Raw genomic sequence first — 21,876 nt, forward strand, 5'->3', positions numbered from 1 at the left:
TTTGTTTGTTTGTTTGTTTGTTTGTTTGTTTGTTTGTTTGTTTGTTTGTTTTTTTTTTTGTTTTGTTTTTTGGTTTGGTAAAATCCAATTTTTCAAATTGGAGTTAATGCTCATAAAATGCCGGCCTCGCCTCCCTGAAACTGAAATAACTTAATAGGGCTCTGACTTAAATGTTTCTTCCACAGATTACTCACTGTAATTCTGGATGTCAACTAAACAGCAGGTGCAAAGAACTGTTCAGTTAAACCATAGCAAAATCCAGACATTATCCAGTGTGTGATTAGGGTGTTATTTAGATGGGGTAAACTAAAGAGCATCAGGTGAAATCAAAGGTTACACAACAGAAATTGCCTGTTCATATTCAACACTAACTCCAAAACCTGAAGGTGTGAGGGAACAAATGAAACTGAAAATTAGTCAGAGAAACACAATGTCACAGTAACATCATAATGTCTGTGAAAACAAACCCTTACATGGAATAGTGTCTTTAAGGGAGACAGATAACAAACAAAACTAGCCAGCTTCATTTCAATGAAAATGCAAGTTCTTTTCTCCTGGCCATTTCTTGTGGGTAGTACCATAGTAGTGGACATAATCAGTGCCTGCATTACAGGACCTGGTGTCTGCACAGAAAGTGAAGAGTATTCTGGCAACAGACATGTTATTGTAGGAGAAAAGTTTCTGCATTCAAATTAGCAGCCTTTACAGATTTTCGTAGTCTAACCAATTTAAAGAAATGTATAATGTCAGCATGGGTTGCTCTGTTTGCTTCCCGGTAACCTGAAATACTGGGAGCAGAGCCTAAGCTTGAAAAGTTGTGTCAATACAGTGCCAAAGATTTCATTACCCTTTCTGGATTTATGTCTGTTCTTGTAAGCAGCTGATGCCGCAAGAACAACATGGCCAGGCAGCCCTCTTTTAAAGAAACATCTGGTGAAAAGAAACCCTACGTTTTAATCCCATCGTGTGACCTGGGGGTCTTGGGTGTGTGGATTTTGGCCCATGCAGGTGCCCCGGGCATGGCTGGAGCCCCAGGACAAGAACTGCTGACCCTCTTCCTAACAACGGGCCAGGAGACCGGCTGGAGACGATGACACCCAGCCTCAGACTTCAAAGGCTGGACTTGACTATGTTGGAGGTCTCTTCCATCCTGAATGGTTCTGTGATTCTGTGACTTTCCTGCCCTTAGGCTGTAGGGGTGTAAAAGCCCATGGTTTCCTTTGATCGGGGTCCCTACACGGAGGCAGCAGATCACTATTTGTTGCTTATTGCATCACGATTAAATTATTTTAATGATGTGGTCGTCTGAGCCTCTGCTATGGGAGAGCTAGTGTGAGTGTGGGGCTGGGCAGCTGCCAAGGGGCCTCGGTCCCAGCTCAGGCGGTGCGGTCTGACGGCCAGGGTGGCTGGCTCAGCATGGTCGGACAGGGAAACTTCCTCAAGAGCCGATCCCGGCCGCCCACTCCTCCTCACCGGAGGCCGGCGCGGAGGGTAGTGGAGCCGCCCGCGGGCGACCACGGCTCGGGGTGAAGAAACACCCGCACAAGCAGGGCCGGTGCCCCCGGGCGAGGGGCGGCAGGAGCCCGCCCCAGCCCCCGGGGCCGCGCGAGAGCGGGCGGGGCAGCCCCCGGGCCGCCTCCGCGATCGATGTATGGGCGCTCGACAGCGGCCGAGGCGGCGGTGGCGATGGCGCTGAGCGGGGTGCGGGTGCTGGAGCTCGCCGGGCTGGCGCCCGCGCCGCTCTGCGGGATGATCCTCGCCGACTTCGGGGCGCAGGTGGTGCGAGTCGACCGCCTGTCCCAGTCCGCCGCGGCCTTAGCGCACGGAGACGTGCAGGCCCGCGGGAAGCGCTCCTTGGCGCTAGACCTGAAGCAGCCGCAGGGCGCCGCGGTGCTGAGGCGGCTGTGCGGCGGGGCGGACGTGCTCATCGAGCCCTTCCGGCACGGTGAGGGGCCGCGGCTGCCGGGAACCGCGCCGGGGCGGCGCTGCGGCTGCGGCAGCCCGGGCCGGGCCGGGCCCGGCGGGAGCGAGAGGGGGGTTGGAGCTGCAGGGCCGCGGGGTGCCGTGCTGAGGGGCTCCCGTCTGTCTGTGGCCTCTGCGGTGCTGAGTGGGAAGCGGGCAGGGAGCAGCTCTGGGGGCGCATGCTATGTGCGGGATTTTTGCAGTGAAGCTGCAGGGACGGACCGCCGAGAGCGCTCAGACAGGGCCGTGCCCCCGACCGGCTCTGGAGGAACAGGAGGGTGTCCGAGCCGAGGGGTCACACCGAGCTCGGAGCCCTGAACAGACAGGAGGGTGTCCGAGTCCAGGGGTCACACCGAGCTCGGAGCCCTGAACAGACAGGAGGGTGTCCGAGTCCAGGGGTCACACCGAGCTGGGGGCACCATCCTGTGTGATGTCCAGGCCTGTTGCTAAAGTCCAACTCACTTCAGGGTTGCTGTGCCAGTCAGTGTTTGAGCTTACAATTCCTCTGAAGACAGGAGATCTGACATTATGGTTACACAGTTACAAAGCATATATCCCAGGGGGAGGAATATCAGTTATGTGTGTTAAATAGAGTAGTATGATTATGTTATACAGGGTTACTCTGATTCAGGATCAAATCCAAGTTATGAACTACAGGCTTCATCTTCAAACATCATGTTTAATTTTAGGAAGTTGTGTTCTACAGACTGATCACTTCCTGCCAGTCTTCAATCTACTCTATGAAAAGCTTCCTTGGAGTTTTGCAAGTATTTTCCATTTTTAACGTTAGGTTAAAAGTAAGACAAATTCTTCAAATACTCAATTACAGATTTTTTTCAGTTTTTCAAAACTGTCTTTTAAAGAGAACTTTCAGTTCATTTTTTAATTACAGTATGCATATTTACTAATTTACCACAAATAGGGATGCTTAACATCTGATTTTCAGTAGCAAAATTGATGCTGTTTTAAGACCAATAGACATTTTAGGTTTACCATGTTCCCTCCATTTATGAGCCATACACAGGCACTCACCTGATGGTTATGTCAGTATCCCTGGGTGCTCCATGAGGATGCTGTTGTATTAGAAAAAATGCAGTTAAGGTCAGGTTGGACAGAGCTCTGTGTACACAAATCTAGTTGAAGATGTCTCTGCTCCCAGCAGGGGGTTGGAGTAACTGACCTTTACAGGTTCCTTCCGACCCAAGCCTTTCTGTAATCATACTTCTTTGAGGAGCTAGCTGAAATGTTTTGGACATTTTACAGACAGTGTAGAAACAGGAGACTTTATCAGTTAAACATCGTACATGATGGACAGATTGTGTGTCACAAGTAATTATTTTCCTTTGAAAAATGCGTTTATTGTTAAAATTGTTTTACTCCCCAGAAGCTGAGAAAAAAGAAATGAAGATGGTAAATTCCACTTTTTCCTTGTAGCTGATCTCCTGGTTTTTCCTCATGAAATTTTGTTTTCTTTAGTTTTATGGGCACTTGCTGGGTTTTTTTCACAGTTGGAAATACTGGGAATTTTGTAACTAGATAGTAGGTTGTAAGGGCCTGTAAATGAACTAGGCAAATCTGTGACCCATCATGAGACTGCTGGAAAACAGTGAGCAGGTGAGGGCCCAAGCTGCAGAACAGTTTCTTGCAAGGCATGTCTGACCTTACAACAATGATTTGGTGACACCAGAGGTGTTATTTGTCGTTCTGTTTCCACTTGTGCATTTGAAAATCATGCGTTTTGCCGAACTTCACTGCTTTCTTCTTGGGAGTAATCACTTGCCACTGCCCAGTAATTAGTACAATAGAAATGGGTCTGAATGAAATTGGTGATGTAGTAAAAGTATGGATTAGTTTTGTGAAACAAGCTGGAATAATAGATTCTGGGGTGGAACAGGCATTGAAATTACATTATCCCTTCAATTCCAAATTATGTGGCCCTGCAGTGCCATTATAGATAATTGTTAAAAGTCTGACCAAACTGCACCAAACCAGTAAGAAAGTACAATTTGTTTGCAACTTAAATTTCTTTTCTTAAAACCACTGTTTTAAGACTGCAAGATTAAAATTTTAGCCTTGATTTGTGTAAATCCATGCTGATTCAACTTATATACCACTGATTCTAAAAGTTCCTTACTCCCTTATTCCTTATTATTAAAAAAGAACACATTTACTCATGTGTGGTTCCAACAGATCATCTGTGGAATAGTGGCATCAGTGAGTTAAAACACACAGGAACATAAGGTACTGAGAAATTGTGAGGAAGGTATATTCCATTAAAATACGATGAAATTTCAAGTGATTTTAATACAGAAAATGTAAGAGTTTTCTCTTTCTCTTTTTTCCTTGTTTTATAAACCTTTGGTAGCTTTCTCTCTTGTCCAGTGGTGCATGGTTTTCTGTCAGCCTTTTGGAGAAGTAAAACAGGAATAAAAGCTGAAAAAAAGATCCCTAAAGCCTAATTTCCACTTGGTTTATATTAAAAATTTATGCAGTATGTTGGTAGTTGATAATGTTCATGTTGTAATATGGACACTGAAGTAGAATGTGCTACTTCATAAAGTGCAGTTGAGTTCTGCTGTTGTATAATCTAACTTTGAGCCATTGTGTTTTGAGTATTATTAAATGTGAATTTGAATTCCTTGCTTATGTCTTTTAAGGTGTCATGGAAAGACTTGGGCTTGGCCCAGAGGTCCTTCTGCAGGAGAATCCCAGACTCATATATGCTAGACTTACTGGTTTTGGCCAGACAGGAAAATATGCCAAGTCTGCGGGTCATGACATCAATTACTTGGCTTTATCAGGTAGGCTATAGAATTTCCTGTTAAATAAAGTATCTTTCCTCCCTTTGATCAAGAGTCAAGAAGTTGTTGAAAGCAGATAGCTCAAAATTTATCTGAGGTGTAGTCTGGTAAAACAGCTGATCTGAAGTGTCGCTGTCAGGGAAATGGGGCTTTCCTTTCACTGTGCTTTTTCCTGATGTTTCAGTCGACTGCAGCACTTGCTTAGCTCCTCTGTAAACTTCCTCACAAGCCAAAAACTGGTCAGAAGAAATGAGGATGTTTTCTGCCAGGTTATTAAGGTGAAGCCGTTCTGTTGAATGAGGGATCCAACCAACAGTCAGCACACAAAGGGAGGAAACATGTACTGGACAGGCTGTTTGTTTTTCCAGCAGCAGCAAGCTGTTGCAGGCTGGATCAGCATGTCTTCCCAGGCTGTACATGTTTTTCCTTCCTTTGTGCTATTCTAGTAAATATGTCTCCATTGATACCAACTGAAAGGAAGTAGGCTTCAAATAAAGTGGAAATGCTACATTCCATTAAGGTGTTGTGGATATTATGCTGGTTTTAAGTGGTGTGGTTTTACAAGTATGGAGTAGCAAACAGAAACAAAATATGGACCTCAGGTGCTGCCCATCCATGCATGGCCCTACCTCCTGCTCTTCACACTGCTTCTGTCACTGATGCATCTCTGAGCCTGTAGAAAGAGGAGGCAAACTGGCCCAAAAGTTCTTGGCTTCCCACTGGATAAAGTAGTTATTGTAGCCCCAAGAAAAGGACGGAGCAGAGGCAATGCAAACCTGGTGATCTGATGATATCTGCTACTATGAGGGGTCATAATGTTGTGGAATTAAATTTCTTTAGAGATGGATTCAGTCTTCCTCGTGGAAAATTGTTAAGAGAGTAGAAAAGATTAAAGAAAAGATGTGTCGTTTGAAGCACTTTGACTTCATGTTAAGATGATTTCAAAGTATTAGGGTATTTTTATCTATTATTGGAGGGAAAGAAACAGCATGGTCCATCCCTACCTTAGTTTGTAGTTCTTTCTGGTTTACAAATAGAGTGATTTTTATCTCTGGAGCTGATTTAATCGGTAGTGTGTTGGTTAGTGATAACTTCCTAAAATAATTTGCATGAAATTTTACAGATCAAGTTTTTCTGCCTATTAAAAGGAAATAGAGCAAGGTGTTTGAGATGTGTCAATCCTCAAAAATGAGATCTCATATTCTGAGTATTTTCCTAGTGATCTTTGGATTCCTTTAAGTAAAAAAATAGTTTGTGTTAGGAACTCTAAAGAAGTCGGTATATTAATTTTATGGTGCCTGTGATAACTTTTCAGACTATTAAAAGGAAGGTTTTAGGCAGCAGCAGGGGTTTTACTCATGCACTACAGGATTTGGAAACCTTTTATATTGTGCACTCTGTTGCTTACCCATAGGAAGTGCATTAGACTATTAGTTAATTAAACAGTGCATCAGAACCATGCAATTCTCAGGAAATTCTGACCATGTATTCTGCAAGTCTCAGGCCACAGACACAGGAGAGGGATGGTCACAGTGCAGTTTCTTACTTGCCCAAAGGGAATCGCTGTAAGGCAACTGTAAAGAGTAAAGTCACAGTAAAGAGGTTGTTCAGGATGGCAGAGAAACGGTAACAAATTCAAAGCTCTGACTGAAGTAAACTGACTTAGCCTTTGCTCTAATTCCTTTTGTTTCTGCATAGTTGCTGGCATAAACATAGGTTCCCTGTGTTTACATTGCATGCAGTCAGAGATAACCTCCCAGTGTTAGTCACCTGTTCTTACATGCAGCCTTTTTTTTTCCCAAAGGTAGTTGGTGAGGGAGGATAGGATTGAAGCACAGTTGTCAGTGTGACATCCTTTGTTATGATTATTAGTTCATTTTTTATGAGCACATAAGACTATACATCTGCATTTTTACTTTAAAATATTCAAAGAAGAACACTTTATCAAAGTGGCTTTCAGACATATTCATAGTTCCTCTTTATGGGCAAGATTCAATGCACGTACAAAGTACTAATATAGAAAAACTCCACACAGGGTTGGATTTTTTAAAATAAAATTTTGTCCCTCTGTAGTCAAAATATCAACGTTTATCTGTGAGAGTTTTGTTAATCTCTTTAATTAATTACATCTTCACTAATGTGATTTCATATATTTTTACTCTTTTGTGAATTAAAGAGTCAGCCAAGCAGAAATAGAAAACATTAGAAGATTGCTTTATGCCTTATTTATTTGCATGGTTTGAAAAGAATGGAACTTTCAGTTGTAGAAATGAGTGTTTATAATAATTTTGTACTTATCCTTGCTTTGTTTTCTCTTTTGTCAGGTGTGCTGTCAAAGCTGGGTAGAAAAAATGAAAATCCTTATGCACCTGTAAACCTTCTGGCTGATTTTGCTGGTGGAGGTGTCATGTGTGCACTGGGCATTGTTGTAGCCCTCTTTGAACGTGCCAGATCTGGCAGAGGGCAGGTCATTGATGCAAGTATGGTAAGCTTGTTTTCAAGGAGCTTCGGGTTTCTTAGGCTTGCTTGGGTGTTCTCCTACTCTAAATGGGAAAGGGAGGAGATTGTAAGGTTTAAAATTTAGAAGCTGGAGAAGGAAAGTGAGTGATCTCATAAAATGGCTATTCCTTCACATGCAAGCAATTTTCATTAATCACTGCTGTCATAGCATCCTTGTGCCATGGAACACATACTGCAGCCTCTCCCCTCTGCCTGCTTTTGCCTGCCTGCCTTCTTCACAAAAGTATTAGCTCTATATATTTGATGAATAAGTGTGGTGTATGGAGCTAGGGTGTATAATAAACAATTGGCTTACTGCGTAACAGCAAAAATGACAATACTGTTGGAGTAAAAATAGCATTATCTTTATTCAAGATACATCTTCTTATGAATTTGTGACAGGTCATATCTTATTTAGAAACACCGTTTCCTCGGATAGTTACACTGCCTGTGGATCATTGCCAAGAAATCAACTTCAAACACTTTGTGAATGTGCTGTAAAATAAATGAAAGGCTAAATTAGCTTAATAATGAATATTTTTCCACTGGAAGGCCACCCACTTATACACAGAGGAAAAATAGCTATTTACATTAATCTTTGAAACTTATGTTATCTGCAGGTGTTCTTCTGTTTTTCTTTTTAAAGAACGTTGCGGTTAAAATTTGACCTCCCTTTGAGACATCATACAGTGAAGACTAACGTTTGACCTTAAATATAAATTGAAAAAAAAAATACATTAATTGAAACAAATCCTTTTGTTGAAGGGGTCTTAAAGAGAGTAGAGCAGCAAGAGATATTGGATTTCTTGACTTCACTAAATTTTTAACAAATTCACATGATGTTCTCAGAAGCAGTCCATGGCATTATGGTCTAGATGAAAATGTTATGGGATCAGTGCAAAACAGGACTAATGTTTTTACTTCAATAAAAGTTTTTAGTAGTTGATTGTCAAAATGAAAAACTTAACAAGTGGAGTTCTGTAGATGTTTGTTAGGTTTTTTTCTTTGTTTTCTCCAATAAGCTGAATGACAGATGAGCGATTGTGTTTAGTAAATTTACAGATGACACACACATGTGAAGGACTACAAGCATGCTGGACTTGGAATTGAAAATGACCTTTTCAGATTGGAGCAATGACCTGAAAGAACTGGCTGCCATTCATGGACATTGCTGCTCTGTAGTCCTTTGTAGGCAGAAACAATTTGCTGCACAAATGCAGTAAAGTAAGAGAACAATTGGCTAAAGTACAGTCCTGGAGGTTTGTAGTAGTCACAAGCTGAACATGAGTCAACAATATCATGCTGTTACAAAACACTTACATACTGTGTTAGGATGTATAAACAGGAAATAGAGCCAGCAAAGTTTCTGAAGCAATTATTCTAACCTATTCAATGTTTTTGAAGTCTCAGGAAAATAATGTTTCAGATGCTGACCATCATCTTTCAAAGTTTATAATTTGGGGAAGTCCAAGTAGCACAACAAAAATCATTACTCAAAAAACATGACCTAAAAGAAGAATTGAAGGAGACTGTGTATTTGTGAAAGAAAAACTGTGGAGAATTGTGACAAGTCTTCAAATACTGAAAAAGATACTTCTGGTAGATTTTAATATTATCAAATTTTCTTTACCATAATTCAGAGAATTAAAGGAATTTGTTAGAAGATGAATCAGTTAAGTCTGCTAATGTTCTAATGAAATTTTTAGCTCATTTGGAGTGGAATGTGTTGTGAGGTTTTTGAAGCCCTTAAAATTGTCTCTTCCAATTTTTTCTTGTCTCATCAGAATTGTGGAATTTACAGTTCCCTGCTGATGTGCCTGGTGACCTATGAAATGGATGGAATATTGTCCAGTATCACAGGATGTACTTTACCTGGCCTTTGGTCATATTCCTTATTTCTTGAATAGACTTTCAGTGACACAGCTGATGAAAATCATCCATGCATCATCAGCAGTAAAGACTGCAGTAAACTGACTGGTGGATGAACCTGTTTTCACACCTAAGCGTTTTTTTTGTGGAGGAAATTGTTTTAAAAATGACAACACTGCAGGATTTCAGCTGTTTTGTTTTAAGACTATTTTTTGTTTAAGAGACCGTTTACGTAAGCTGTTGCACAATTTAGGTAGTCTGAATATGTTAAAGACTCAGACACATGGTAGAATTTTCTACAGTAGAAACTGCACTGTGCAAAAAGCAGACACTGGGTCCTGCATTGCATCTGTCTGTTTCAGAAGAATTAAGTGCCTGGCCTAAATTGATTCCTGCTGGTTGCTGTCCCTTCTCATTGACCCTGTAGGGATCATGGCTATCTTGCAGGAAGCCGGATAGTTGCCACGTGGAGAGACACTGTGTTGTGACTCAGTGGGCAGAATTGTACCTCTGCACTCTTGCACCACACTGGAGCATGTGAGTCAGGGCCACACTTGGGATTCACTAGAGTTTCAGCCACAGAACCTTCTGCTGATGGTGGGCATCTGACTGATCATAACTCACTCTTTGTGAAAAGACAGCCACAGGAAGGCATGCTGGTAGTGAAAGCTTGCATAATAGTCTCATGGCAGGAGCATTTAGCAATGCAACAGAAGACTGAGGTTCCAGGTTTTTCTCAGCCTGGAGGTGCTCAAAACCAAAACTCCCACATCCTAGAAGCCTTCATCAGTCACAAGGATAGTTTAGGTTGGTGTGGATTCATTCCCACTTTTGTTTGAGCTGTTTTCAGTCTGTGGAAAGAACAGAAGGCTTGCGGAGCAGACAGGTCACCCATTAGGGTGGTGCCTCTGGATTCTTGTGCCTGCTTCAGAGACTGCAGATGTTCTTAACATGAGGGAGACATGAAACACATAACTCTTACTATAATCATTCTACAATTACACTTAAGTGGAGTCTCTCCATGTTACAACAAGGTGACCACATTAGTGAATGTGTGGTGTTATTTTTACATGCCTTTGGAAGTCTGGTGCAGATGTTAAGACACTTTTTTTACTTGTCTCTGAATTGTGGTGGGCCTCAGGCAGAACCTAGCTGTCCAGTTGCCCAGACAGGGATATTTCTGAAGTCCTTATACCAGTCAAAAACATATGTGCTGTTTTATTTTAAGTGTTTCCTTGGTAAGTAGCACATAGGTATTGTACAGCTGCTGACTAAGAGTTTTGTCAGCACCAAAATCTAATTTTCAGTTAGGGCTTATTCTGATATTTTCCCTGTCTTTTATTATCCTTACTTTCAGTGCTTTTTGTGTAATACTACTTTTTGTTAATACGAGAAGTGCGAGATCAGGTCATTAGTAAACAAACTTTATTGTAACATCCTTGGAATAATTTTGCAGATATGTAGGTGAAGGTATGCAGTATTTTGTCATATAAAAGTACTTTAATTGACTTTAACATGTGACAGAAGTATTCCTGTCCTTGAAGCAGTACTAGAGCAGAACCCAAGTAACACACATTAAATTAAGAAGCTCTCTTAACTGCATGCTTCAGCAATTTGCATGTTTTAATTTTTGCATAGAAAGGTATAAACTAATAGATCTTTCTCCATGAAAATTTACTAGCCTTTTTTTTTGGTACAGTAGCTGTGCTTTTCTCTATAGGCAGTACTAGGTTAGTTTCATGCAGCTGAAAATGCATGAATCAAGTGATACTCAGAATAATACAGCTCAGGTTTTAATCTGTTCTACTGGTATGTTTCTGGCCATACACTATTAACTGTCTTATCTTTACTTACAGTACTTTCAATACAGTTGAAAGAAAATTAATTGTGCTGATGAGCAAAACTCTAGGATGTGATTTTTCTTGAAAGACTGGCACAACCTTGGTAATTATTGAAAAGCTGAACAAACTGGATTTTCATCTAGGTGTACTGCACAAAGACAAAATTTTGAGAAGCAGTTTGGAATGGGATTAAGCATGTTTTCTAGCACTGTATTCATCAAATTCTTGTCTATGCAGAGATTCTTTTGCTATGTGTGTGATGACAGTGGAAGAATAGTTTTTGTTTTAACTTAGTGTTGGAGATTTTATTTCCTTAAAATTTTCTGCTAAAAATAGCAGTCTTCCTATAATCAGTATATTTAAAGGAGATTAAAAATTGGTATTTATGGGACTGGTACAGATACCTTGTTTCAAGAGATTTAGAAGGTGTTGATAGCTGTCTGATGCCTTATGTTGTATAGAGCCATGAAGCTTGTCCCATCACTTGAAATTACTCACTTGTTCTCTAAACTTGCTAAATGAGGAAGCTTTGTGCATTGAAGGTGTGTTGTCGGTCTGAAGCTGCCTTCACTACATTTATGTTCTTTCTTTTTCTCTAATTCTAGATGATTTCACATATGCAGTGTAAACACTAATTGAAAATTTTAAGAAATGGAACTGCTTACCAGAGATTCTGTGATTAAAAATCTTAGCTAAGGGCAGAATTGCTAGTAGCTTTTTGTTGCTTTGTTTTATACAGAATTTAGGTAACATGCCAACTAATTTACTGGAGCTTTTATTTATTTATTTTTTTCCTCTAAATCTTCAAGGTAGAAGGAGTAGCATACCTAAGTTCTTTCCTGTGGAAGTCACAAAATTTGGGACTTTGGAACCAACCTCGAGGTGAAAACATGCTAGATGGTGGTGCACCTTTTTATGAAATCTACAAGACCTCTGATGGAAAATTTATGGCTGTTGGTGCCATTGAGCCTAAATTTTATAACCAGTTAATAAAAGGTGAGTAGGTTGGAGCAATTGTTTTATAACAGCAAAGCATGATTGAGTGAATTCTTTCACAGTTGGTTTGGATTCACAATGCATGGTTCACAGAATCACTGAGTTGGAAGAGACCTTCAAGATCATCGAGTCCAACCCATGCCCTAACACCTCAACTAAACCATGGCACCCAGTGCCACATCCAGTCTTTTATTAAACACATCCAGGGGTGGTGACTCCACCACCTCCCCAGGCAGACCATTCCAGAACTTTATCACTCTTTCAGCAAAAAACTTCCTCCTGAGTAATGGGAAATGTGATTTCTTTGTAAAAGCCAAACACTTTCTGAAGCTAGTTGGGTAGTTGTGTAACAGTTTAATTGACTTTCTTGTTCTAACCTTTAATTTTTTTCCTTTTCACCCCCAGCAATTACACTTAAATTACAAGTTTTCTTTTGGAGTTGTTGTAAGGGTAGTTCATGATGTCACTGAAGGACTAAAAAACTTTTTTTGCAAATCACTTTCTTAAAATTATTATTATACTTTAAAAAGACCTAATTCTTTGAAGTTGCAAATAGAATTTCAAGCAATTTCTATTATTTGTACTATAATTAAAAATAAAACCTATTTAAATTGTTTCAGAAAGGAATATTCACTGGAAGTAATTCATTGTATTTCTTCATAGAAAAAATTATTGTGGAAACAAATTCTGCTGAAATAATTAATTTCCACCACACAATTTCAGACTGCTTTTAGTGTCTAGCTGTGGATATAATATTTATATTTGACTAAGGCTCTTGAAATATGACCATAAATAATGATTTATCTTTTCAAGAAATTAGTATGGGTTATGCAAAATATTTAAGTGTATGAAATTAAAACAAGTGTTCAGGTGCATCTTTACTTCTGAACTCATTGTGTGCTTCAATCCTTTTATCACATGGACTCTTAGCTTCTCATTGGTTATTTAATTAAACTTCTTTTCTGTTGTGCTTCTCTGGTAGATTGCCATGCTTTCCATACAGAATTTATGAAAATACAAACAATTCATGAAAGAACTTAGTATTGTATTAAGTACAATGCAAATGAGAAGAAACTAAGGCTGCATACTCAAATACCCATATGTTTGGCTTAAGTGATCAAACACTGGCCTGCAGTATTTGTGGTCTGGAGTATTTTGTACTTTGGAGACTAAGTTGAATCACACTTAAGCTACAGGACTGGGATAGAATCTGTACTTATTCAAAAAGCACCACAATTCTGCAGTGGGATGTGGTTCTGCTTGTGTCTCTTTCTCTGTGAACTTTTTCTGGACAGTCCTGCCTTCTTTTATTGATCCTTGTTACAGGGCACAACTTGGGCTTTTCTCTTTCAGCCAGGTTATATAGAGATAAGCCTGTGATGGATGAAACCAGTGGCCAGGTGATATAACGTAGTCACTGATGGTCTCTGTCTTCTTTAGATGACTCTTTACTGAGGAAAATGCTAAAATTCTGCTTTTCTTTTAGTTGTTTCTCAGAAATTTAGAGCTTAAAGTTAGAGCAACTGTGAATTCTTCTGCTTATGTTGGGCACCCACACTGGACAACTTTATTTTCATGTTTGAAAGTATTCCTTATGTTTACAGTGCAGAGAACTTGCTTGATTTTAACAGCTGAGGTTTCAAAAATAGTTATTCCAGCAATAAAGAACTAGTGAGTATCCACTTGTAAGCAGACAAAAACTGCAATCATTGTTTCACATGTTTCAGTCTGTTTCTGCCATATTTAAAAAATCCAACATACATGCTGCAGTATTTGAGGAATTTTTTTTGCCATTAATTGTATCACTATCTTTGCTTGAATACACTCAGTGAGTTTCCTTTGTTTATTTTGTAAAAGTGTGTTGTTTAAAGTAAACTACCAAACTCAAGATTTTCTCACAATATTGAATGTAAAGGAACTGCTCTTTTGTTATTTTGTTTGAGGTGCATACTGTGAACTGTTCAGGTTTTCACATAGGAAATATTTATTCCTTCCAGTGCTTAGGATTTAAATCTTTCTGAAGCAATAGTGCACTAAAGTAGAACAGCAGAATCTTCTTGTGACTTAGGGATTAATTTCTTCCTGGGATACCTATTGCAGAAATCAAATTCAGAATTTAAGCCTTTGAATATTATTGGGAAGAGAAAAGTGCCTGTGAGATTTGTGTCACTCTTTCACAGATCTGAGGATCTTTGACTTAGGCTGAGTCGTCTGTTCCAGGCATTAACTCCAGCTTTGAAGTGGATTTAAAATGGTATGGTCCAGTTACAGTTTCCATAATTTAATTTCATAGCTTTTCTCCATATTTCTGGTCACTTCTGCTGGTGAGCAATTTGATGCTGTTCCAGATAAAATATATTCAAAAACCACTTGATGTCTCTCTGTCCATTTTCAGAGGGTAGATCAGTTCTTCCACTCCCATAGAATGAGAATACAAGGATGTGGGTGTTGCAGATGTCAGCTGGAGATTTGAAGACTGCAGAATTGGGAAGGGAGTGTGATGTCTGAGTGATTTGTCTCTGCTCACAGAATTCTGCTTAGCCAAAGCAGAACTGATTTTCTTTTGGTTTTGGTTCAGTTCAGTGTTTCACTGCAGAGTTCCAGTAGGAACCCAGTGCTGGACTCAAGTGCAGTTACTGACGTGGGAGCCTCCTCTTAAGGAGGCTGCAGAGGGAAACTAAATTAAAGAAAACAGAGCACATAGTTTGAGAATATTGTTGGCTTTGTAGATTGTGCTCAGCAGGGACAATTGTCAGAAATTGCCAGAAATTTGTTAATTAAATAAATTTCAAAAAGGCTTAATGAGAAACTGAAGCTATGTAAAATAGATGGAGTAGAAAAGTATTTTGGGCTCACTATTGACTATTTGCTATTAACAGACAAGCTGTAGTCCTTTTGCCAGTATTAATTTTGTTACTACAAAAATCAGACAATAAATAGCTAAAATGCCTTGGCATTTTATGAAAAATCTGATGGAAGAAATATTTGCTACTGATGTTAAGCCTTAATCTTTCAACAGAAAGAGACAGAATGTCTTTCAACTGACCTGTGAATTGCTTCTGCAGGTTTGTTCTGTTTCTTAGCAATAGGTGCTTAGTCTTGCTGCAGCCGGGCTACAAGGGGTGTGAAGAACACAGTAAATGCTGTGGAGCAGGTGAGAGTAAAGGTTTGATTCTGAGTTATGTGGTGTAAATTCGGTTACCCAAGGTGAACTTAGTGTCCACTTGCATTGACATGGAAAGCACTGACAGTCACTGAAGTATTGAACTTTAGTTCCTACTCTATGGTACCCCTTTCGTACTACTTCAGTACTGCTATTTGTATTACTTCTTTTTAAAAAAAGAAGGAAAAAATTAAGAAACCATTAAAAAACATAGTTTACATCATTATAAAGGATTTCCATGGGACTCTCCATTTTAATGTTAAGTATTGTGTACTGTCTTAAAAATCTGCTGATACACTGAAAGCAATACCACATTGTTATTGAGACATGCAACATGGGCAAACAGTTTCCTCTTTATGTTTTAGACTCAGTTATACATAAAGTTATGTTTTATTTTAATTTATTTATTATGATAAGCCTTAAACATTGGACAAATACTGCAGAGGGCCAAGCTCCTGCTGCATCAAAACATTTGAAGTTGTGGTAATTGAGCATGTCAGCTTGGAGTACAGCTGTGGATGCATTTGCAGTGAGGCCTGGTAGTACTTGGGCCTGATCACCTGTTACTTCCTAAAATATTCTTAAGTTTCAGAAACTATGATCAGAGAAATAACTCCACATACTAAGTTTAATGAAAATTCACTACTCTCTTCTGAAATATAGGATATTCTGAAATTCAGTTCCCTCTCACAGTGAGAACAAATTTTATTTGGTCAGAAAAAGAAGAATGGCCTTCACCTTGCAGCTGTTGTTTAGGCCAAAATTAAGGTTTCCCATGCTAGATGATTTTATTCAGTCATGTTATGACAACATAATTTCAAAATTATGACTCTGCTGTGACCACACAATTTTGAAAAGAAAATTAAACCAAGAAAATCCTGAACAAAACTCTGTTTTTCAAATAGTGTAACTGAAATAATATAAAAAACTGTTTCAATTTCTGACATACCAAAGCAGCTTCACTGATTTATCTAATGAATTTTGATGTTTTTTTTCTCTTGAAATCAGTGCCTGATTTTACTAGTGTTTGTCTAAGAAGTTCTGTAGAAGTAGAGATTTCAGTTTGCTTCATCAATAAATGATGTGGGGATATTTGTCAGTAAAGCTATAGCATTTGAAGGAGATTTAATTCTACATCATTATGGGGAGACAATTTTTCACTTTTCAAAAGTAATTTCAATGGTGTACTGAAGTAGCCTTCCCTGGGCTTTCCCATACAAAAACTCCTAGATGAAAATTTAAACAAAAAGGCTTGGAACTAAGTTGTGATTGCTGTATAAGATATTCTGTGTAAAAGATACTTTGTTTTTGATTACACTGAGTGACGTCTGTGCTCCTGTGGTATCCCAGACAATTATATGCCCTTTAATAGTTTCCTTGTTGAGTCAGTTGCTCCTGCTCTGATACTGCTCATCTGCACCACAAATGGTGAGCACGAGCTGGAAAATAAGAAGCTATAGTGCTTAAATGCTCTTAGTTCATCCTGTTTAAAGCTGAAGTCTTCAGTGGTAAGCAGAAAATGAGCATGTAATATTAAATTCCAGGTTCTGCATATTGTTCCAGTTTGCCAGAGAATGTGCAGTGAGGCTCAGCCAACTTCCCATCTGCCACAATCATCAAAAATAATTGTGTAATGGGATAATGGTAGAGCTCTGCTCATGTTGGACTGGCTGCTAGAAACCAACACATACTTAATAAGAAAACGAGTACTGTGAAACAAAGTTTCCACTTGACAAGATTTCGTGCTTGGAGACAGAAGCTCAGGTAGTGAGTATTTACTTTCCTTTTGTGGAAGGTAAATTTGCCTTACCTCATAGTTCATAAGTAAACTGTACTGCACTGTAAGTCTCTAATGGAAGACTTTGAAAATCAATAATAAAATTAATTTTGAAAATACTGCTAGCTTTTATTTTATCATGATATTCAACCAGTGTGTTGACTTCAGCTGATCTCATTTTTAGGATTACATGAATGGTTATGGACATAGGAGAGTAAGTTCAGTGATTTAAGGTGCACATGGCTTGATAAAACCATAAAGACTGATCATTTGTAGTATCATTTATCCTGGTATCCACAGGCATTTCTAATAAGATGTGAGAATGCTTATTTTGTCTTTGACTGTGATGAATTTCTTCTGAGAGTGAACAACTGCAAGGCTGTGCTTTTGAGTCTGGAGACTGGCAATTGCTGTGTGTTTTCCTTTGAAGTACCAAAATGCAATTTCAAAGCATGTATTCATTTTCAAAACTATGTTTAATAATCTTGTGATCAACAGTGAAATTCTTAAATACTGTGTTAAACTGGGGGGGCACTGTGGGCCCCAAGAAGTGCATGTTGTACAGATTATGGATGGAGAGAAAGATACGGCGCAGAAGAAAAGGAATTATCTCCCTTTCTTCTCCCCTGAATGTTTAAGCAGCAGTATATCTACCTTACTCAGTGGTAAGGAAGCCACAGAAAGACAATATATTTTTCTGGCTCTCTACAGCTAAAGACAAGAGGAGGTCTGTGTAAATTCTACCTGCAAACAGCCCTCTATTACCCGAGCCTGTAACAGTTGTTAGTCTAATTATCAGTCTGATACCAGGTAACCAAAGATATAAAAAAGAATGCTCAAAATTCAATTTTGTGGAACTCTACATTTCCTTTGCCTTTTACAGGGAACTACTGTTTTTTAAGAAGTTCATTCTTTTTTGTTACTTGTGAAGCATTATAATGATAGTTGTTTTCTAGTGTGTCTGATTTTTCAAATTAGCTTCTTTTGTATCTCTGCTTTTTCTGAATTTTTCATGCTGTGTTCATGCTCCTGAATTTCAAAATATGACTGTTAGAACAGTCTTCAGTATATTACTTCTGATTTCTATATGGTATCTTATATTCTGCTTATACTTCTGTACTATCTCCATTTTGAAACTGTATTTCAATTGCCTCTTTGTTGTTTTCTACCTCCTTTTTGAGATAATCTCTACATTAAGTGATAAAAATTCTTGCATCTCCTTGAAGTAGCAGAATGAAAGAGCAGAGACTGCAGAGAGCAGAATCCATGAGAACAGAAACAGATATTGGAAGCTGGCAGGACAGAAGAGATGGAAGTTCCCCAGTGAGAAGGGATGTGATGCTTAGTTCAGGGATAGACCTGGGACTTGCCTGGTTCAGGCAATTGTCATTACAAGGCCTGCGTGCCCATGCTTTGCTCCGGTGTCATAAGGAATGTGCTTAGTGCATATCTGGGTGGTCCTTGCAACTGAGATGGAAAGCAGGGTTATTGAGCAGTTAGTGAGTGAAAGGGCTGAGGGAAGTGAGCTGGAGAGAGGGAGCAGGAGATACTGCTGCAGCCTCTTTGGACAGTAGAGTGCAGAAGCAGGTCACTCAGCCTGCAGGCACCGCAGCTGAGCTGCCACATGTGGACCGAGCTGGGCACATCCATCCACACCATCGTCTCATCTGTGGCCTGGAAATGGCCACATCACGTTGAACTTCAAACACTGTAGCCTGCTGAATGTGCACCTCTGGCAGATGTGCTGGCCCCTGAGAGATAAGTGTATTGCTGTAGTCCAGTGTCAGCAATGATGAGAGACATGGGGAGGCTGAGAGATGGTCAGAAGAATCCAAATTTTTTGTGGACTACATATGCTTATGTACTGTTCTAGGAGGGCCAGTAGTGTTTTACTACAGTGATTGGGTTAATCATCACATAAACAAACTTAAACATTTTAGAACATCTCTTGCTTGCCGAAGTTAATGTAATTTTCTTTTTTGATGAGTCAGTCTGATTCAATCTTCACCTAGTCTTGATTTAATCCTCAGAGTTCTCTTTGCCAAAGTTTGCTCTTGCCAAGGCAAAGATTATATTTGATAATCCTGATTATCAAATCTCTTAGGCTAACCAGGTCCAAAGTCTATCAGATGTGTTGTGTGTCCCAATAGTCCAGGATCCATTCAGCAGATTTCTGTGTTGCTACTGCCAGGTAGGGAATATTATACCTGTTATACAAGCTTTTCTCAGAGCATTATTACCTCGAGACAGCTGCTGCTTCTGTGAAGTGTTCATACAAATGAGTGCTTATTACAGGTATGTACTTAAAAGGTTATAGCTGATGCAGTTTAGTTTAATTGCAAATATCATAGAACATTTTATTCCTCTGCTCCTTGCCCTGCACAGATACCCAAATAAAGTTACTTTAGTATTGCCTGCAAAATATTATCTTCTTGAGGAATATACATAGTTGTGGGAAGCACGTAGTAAATTCTCTAAGCTGTACTATAGTTAAACTTTGCTTTTCTCCTTTCAGGTCTTGGTCTAAATTTAGATGAACTCCCTGCTCAGATGAGTTTCTCCAGCTGGCCTGAAATGAAGAAAAAATTTGCATCCATATTTGCACAGAAGACACAGGCTGAGTGGTGCAGCATATTTGATAGCACTGATGCCTGTGTGACCCCTGTTCTGTCCTTTGAGGATGCTGCCTCACATCAGCATAACAAAGAAAGAAGTTCTTTTATCAAAAGTGATGAGGGAGAGACAAGTCCTAGACCTGCTCCTGTTCTATCCAGGACTCCTGCTGTTCCATCACGTAAAAGAGATCCTTTTATAGGAGAGCACACAGAAGAGATCCTTCTAGAGTATGGGTTTACTAAGGAAGAGATTGCTAAACTTCATTCAGATAAAACAATAGAAATAAAGGACCTAAAAGCTAGTTTATAATCTCTGACTATGCATATTAGATAAATTTCAGGCTGATACTGTAAGCTTTTATGCTTTAAAATGGAATTATACGACAAGTAAAGGTTGGCATAATATTGATTTTAAATAATTTGTATTTTTTAAATTATTGACATTTTAAATTTAATTTGAAAACAGTGAGACTTGTGTACTTGTGTACCTGGATGATCTGTTGTCTGGAATGGTACTATAGCTATGTCCTGAAGATTTACACAGTTTACTTGGTGAGCACCTGTAAACTCTCAGAATGTTGTTTAAATATTGTATCCTTTGGTTTGATTATTTTAATTCTTGGTTACACCATTGATTTGCAATACATGTTAAAATTACTTGAAAGCAATTATTTTAATAAAATAAAGTTATATTCTTCTTAAATGAGTGATTGTGTTGTTTATTCATGAATTAGAAAGGATTTTTAAATTTGTTTTTCATATTAATTTGCTTTATCATGCTGAAGCTATGGTCTAACTAATGCTATTCTTTTATGTGCTGCTGCAGAGCTATTACCTCAAAGTTGATCTGTTTGACAGCCTATATTTTCTCAGTGCATTCTCCTTATTATATATTACATTCGGAATATCACCTTGCCTAGAAACTAAATTCAGAATCAAATTTTTTTTCATTTTAAAAATATCTGCCAACTAATAATCCTTTCCTCTCCTTATGGAAAAATGGTAGGCAACTTTGCTGCACAGGTTTTAAACAGTGGTTATTCCATATTGGTTTTAATTTACTTCAAACTTAAACTTTCGTTTGAAACCATCTCTTTCAAGACAGAAGAAAATATGCTTTCAAAAAGAATTAGTTATATGGCATTAATGCAGTTTAGTCCAATGTTTGAGGAGTTATGACGTGAAGGGTTGGGTGTTTTGATAATTTTGTCTGTGGTTTGCCGAAGATTGGTTTGTTGGTTACAACGGCTTCCAAAGCTGAGCTATACTTTAGCTCATTTTAATGTGTTGTGGCAAAAATGTCAACATTATTACCATAAAAAAACCTTTTACATTTCACTACATAAAACCACAGCCTGGAAGAAAGAATTATCTAGGAGGTCCTGGCAAGGTGTCAAAATCATCAGCAAAACCACCTGGGGCTTCCAGCTGCTAATCAGTCTAGTGTCAGCTACTGAACATTATACACTGTTGCCATAGGACTTGACAAGTTTCTTAGACCCAGATATATCTGATCGTGTTGGAGAAAAATCAGTGTTGCCAAATGTGATGTCCATCATGGATAAGTTTTGAAACCAAAATTATTGATGTCAATTTAAAACCTTGTGTTTCTTCAGGATGGGTTGGATCAGCTGCCTCCCTCAGGTGGCCAACCTGAAAGGTACAGTTTGAGTAAGGTCACTACAGGTTTCTTTTAAGGCCTTCCCCTGGCAAGTAAGACTGTTTGAAAAACCCACCTGTAAGTAATTCTGATACTCTCTGTTTTCAGAAACCAAGAAATAATCAGTTTTTTTGAGGGCAGTACACAGCACATACTTATCAGTGTACTGATAAAAATAAAAAAGTACTCATCAGTTTCTGCTTGACAGATTCCTGCCAAGCGTTACATCTGCCTCTAAGGCTCCAGGGCAATGGATAGGTTCACTTACTCATGCTTACGAAGTGCGTTGAAATCCTTTTCCAGATAGATTCAGATTTTTTCCCCCCAGGTTAGTCAGCTGGGAATGGTCTGATGCTCATGTTTGCTGAGTGGAAAGATGAGGACTGGGTTCCTGGTGTCACTGCTCTCTTACAGCTAGATTTTACAGCAAGAGGAACAGCTTTGTGTCAGGCTAATCCTGTGCCCGGACCATGTGATGTATGTTCCCGTTGTATGTGTGCTTCATGCGTAAACAGTAATTCCTTAGTTGTGGATAGTTGGGAGCAGTGCAGACGCCCAAAAGCTCAGATCAGCTAATGTGAACACACACTTCCCCGCCCCCTTCCTGGCATAACTTGTGATCGCAGAGCCATGAAAGTATGTGAGTCCCTCCCCCAGCACAGACCGATCCCACCCGGCATATGATCTGGGCCC

General features: G+C 39.3%; 1 protein-coding gene across 1 annotated transcript; it reads left to right on the forward strand.

Moving 5' to 3' along the window:
- Positions 1 to 1,600: 1,600 nt before the first annotated feature.
- AMACR (alpha-methylacyl-CoA racemase) lies at positions 1,601 to 20,220 on the forward strand. Its single transcript, XM_041419633.1, has 5 exons — positions 1,601 to 1,945; positions 4,620 to 4,763; positions 7,088 to 7,248; positions 11,782 to 11,968; positions 19,424 to 20,220. The coding sequence occupies exons 1-5, from the start codon at positions 1,648 to 1,650 to the stop codon at positions 19,831 to 19,833; spliced, it is 1,200 nt and encodes a 399-aa protein (XP_041275567.1). The 5' UTR covers positions 1,601 to 1,647; the 3' UTR covers positions 19,834 to 20,220.
- The last annotated feature ends 1,656 nt before the right edge of the window (positions 20,221 to 21,876 follow it).

This window comes from Onychostruthus taczanowskii, unplaced genomic scaffold (assembly GCF_017590055.1).
Source record: "Onychostruthus taczanowskii isolate IOZ18803 unplaced genomic scaffold, ASM1759005v1 scaffold108, whole genome shotgun sequence".
Taxonomy (NCBI): domain Eukaryota; kingdom Metazoa; phylum Chordata; class Aves; order Passeriformes; family Passeridae; genus Onychostruthus; species Onychostruthus taczanowskii.

Excerpts from the sequence above, each read along its gene's own strand:
- AMACR (XM_041419633.1), top strand. The coding sequence starts at position 1,648 with ATGTATGGGCGCTCGACAGCGGCCGAGGCGGCGGTGGCGATGGCGCTG. Across the intron at positions 7,249-11,781 it reads AGGTCATTGATGCAAGTATG|GTAGAAGGAGTAGCATACCT; the intron begins GTAAGCTTGTTT and ends TAAATCTTCAAG. Across the intron at positions 11,969-19,423 it reads TTATAACCAGTTAATAAAAG|GTCTTGGTCTAAATTTAGAT; the intron begins GTGAGTAGGTTG and ends TTCTCCTTTCAG.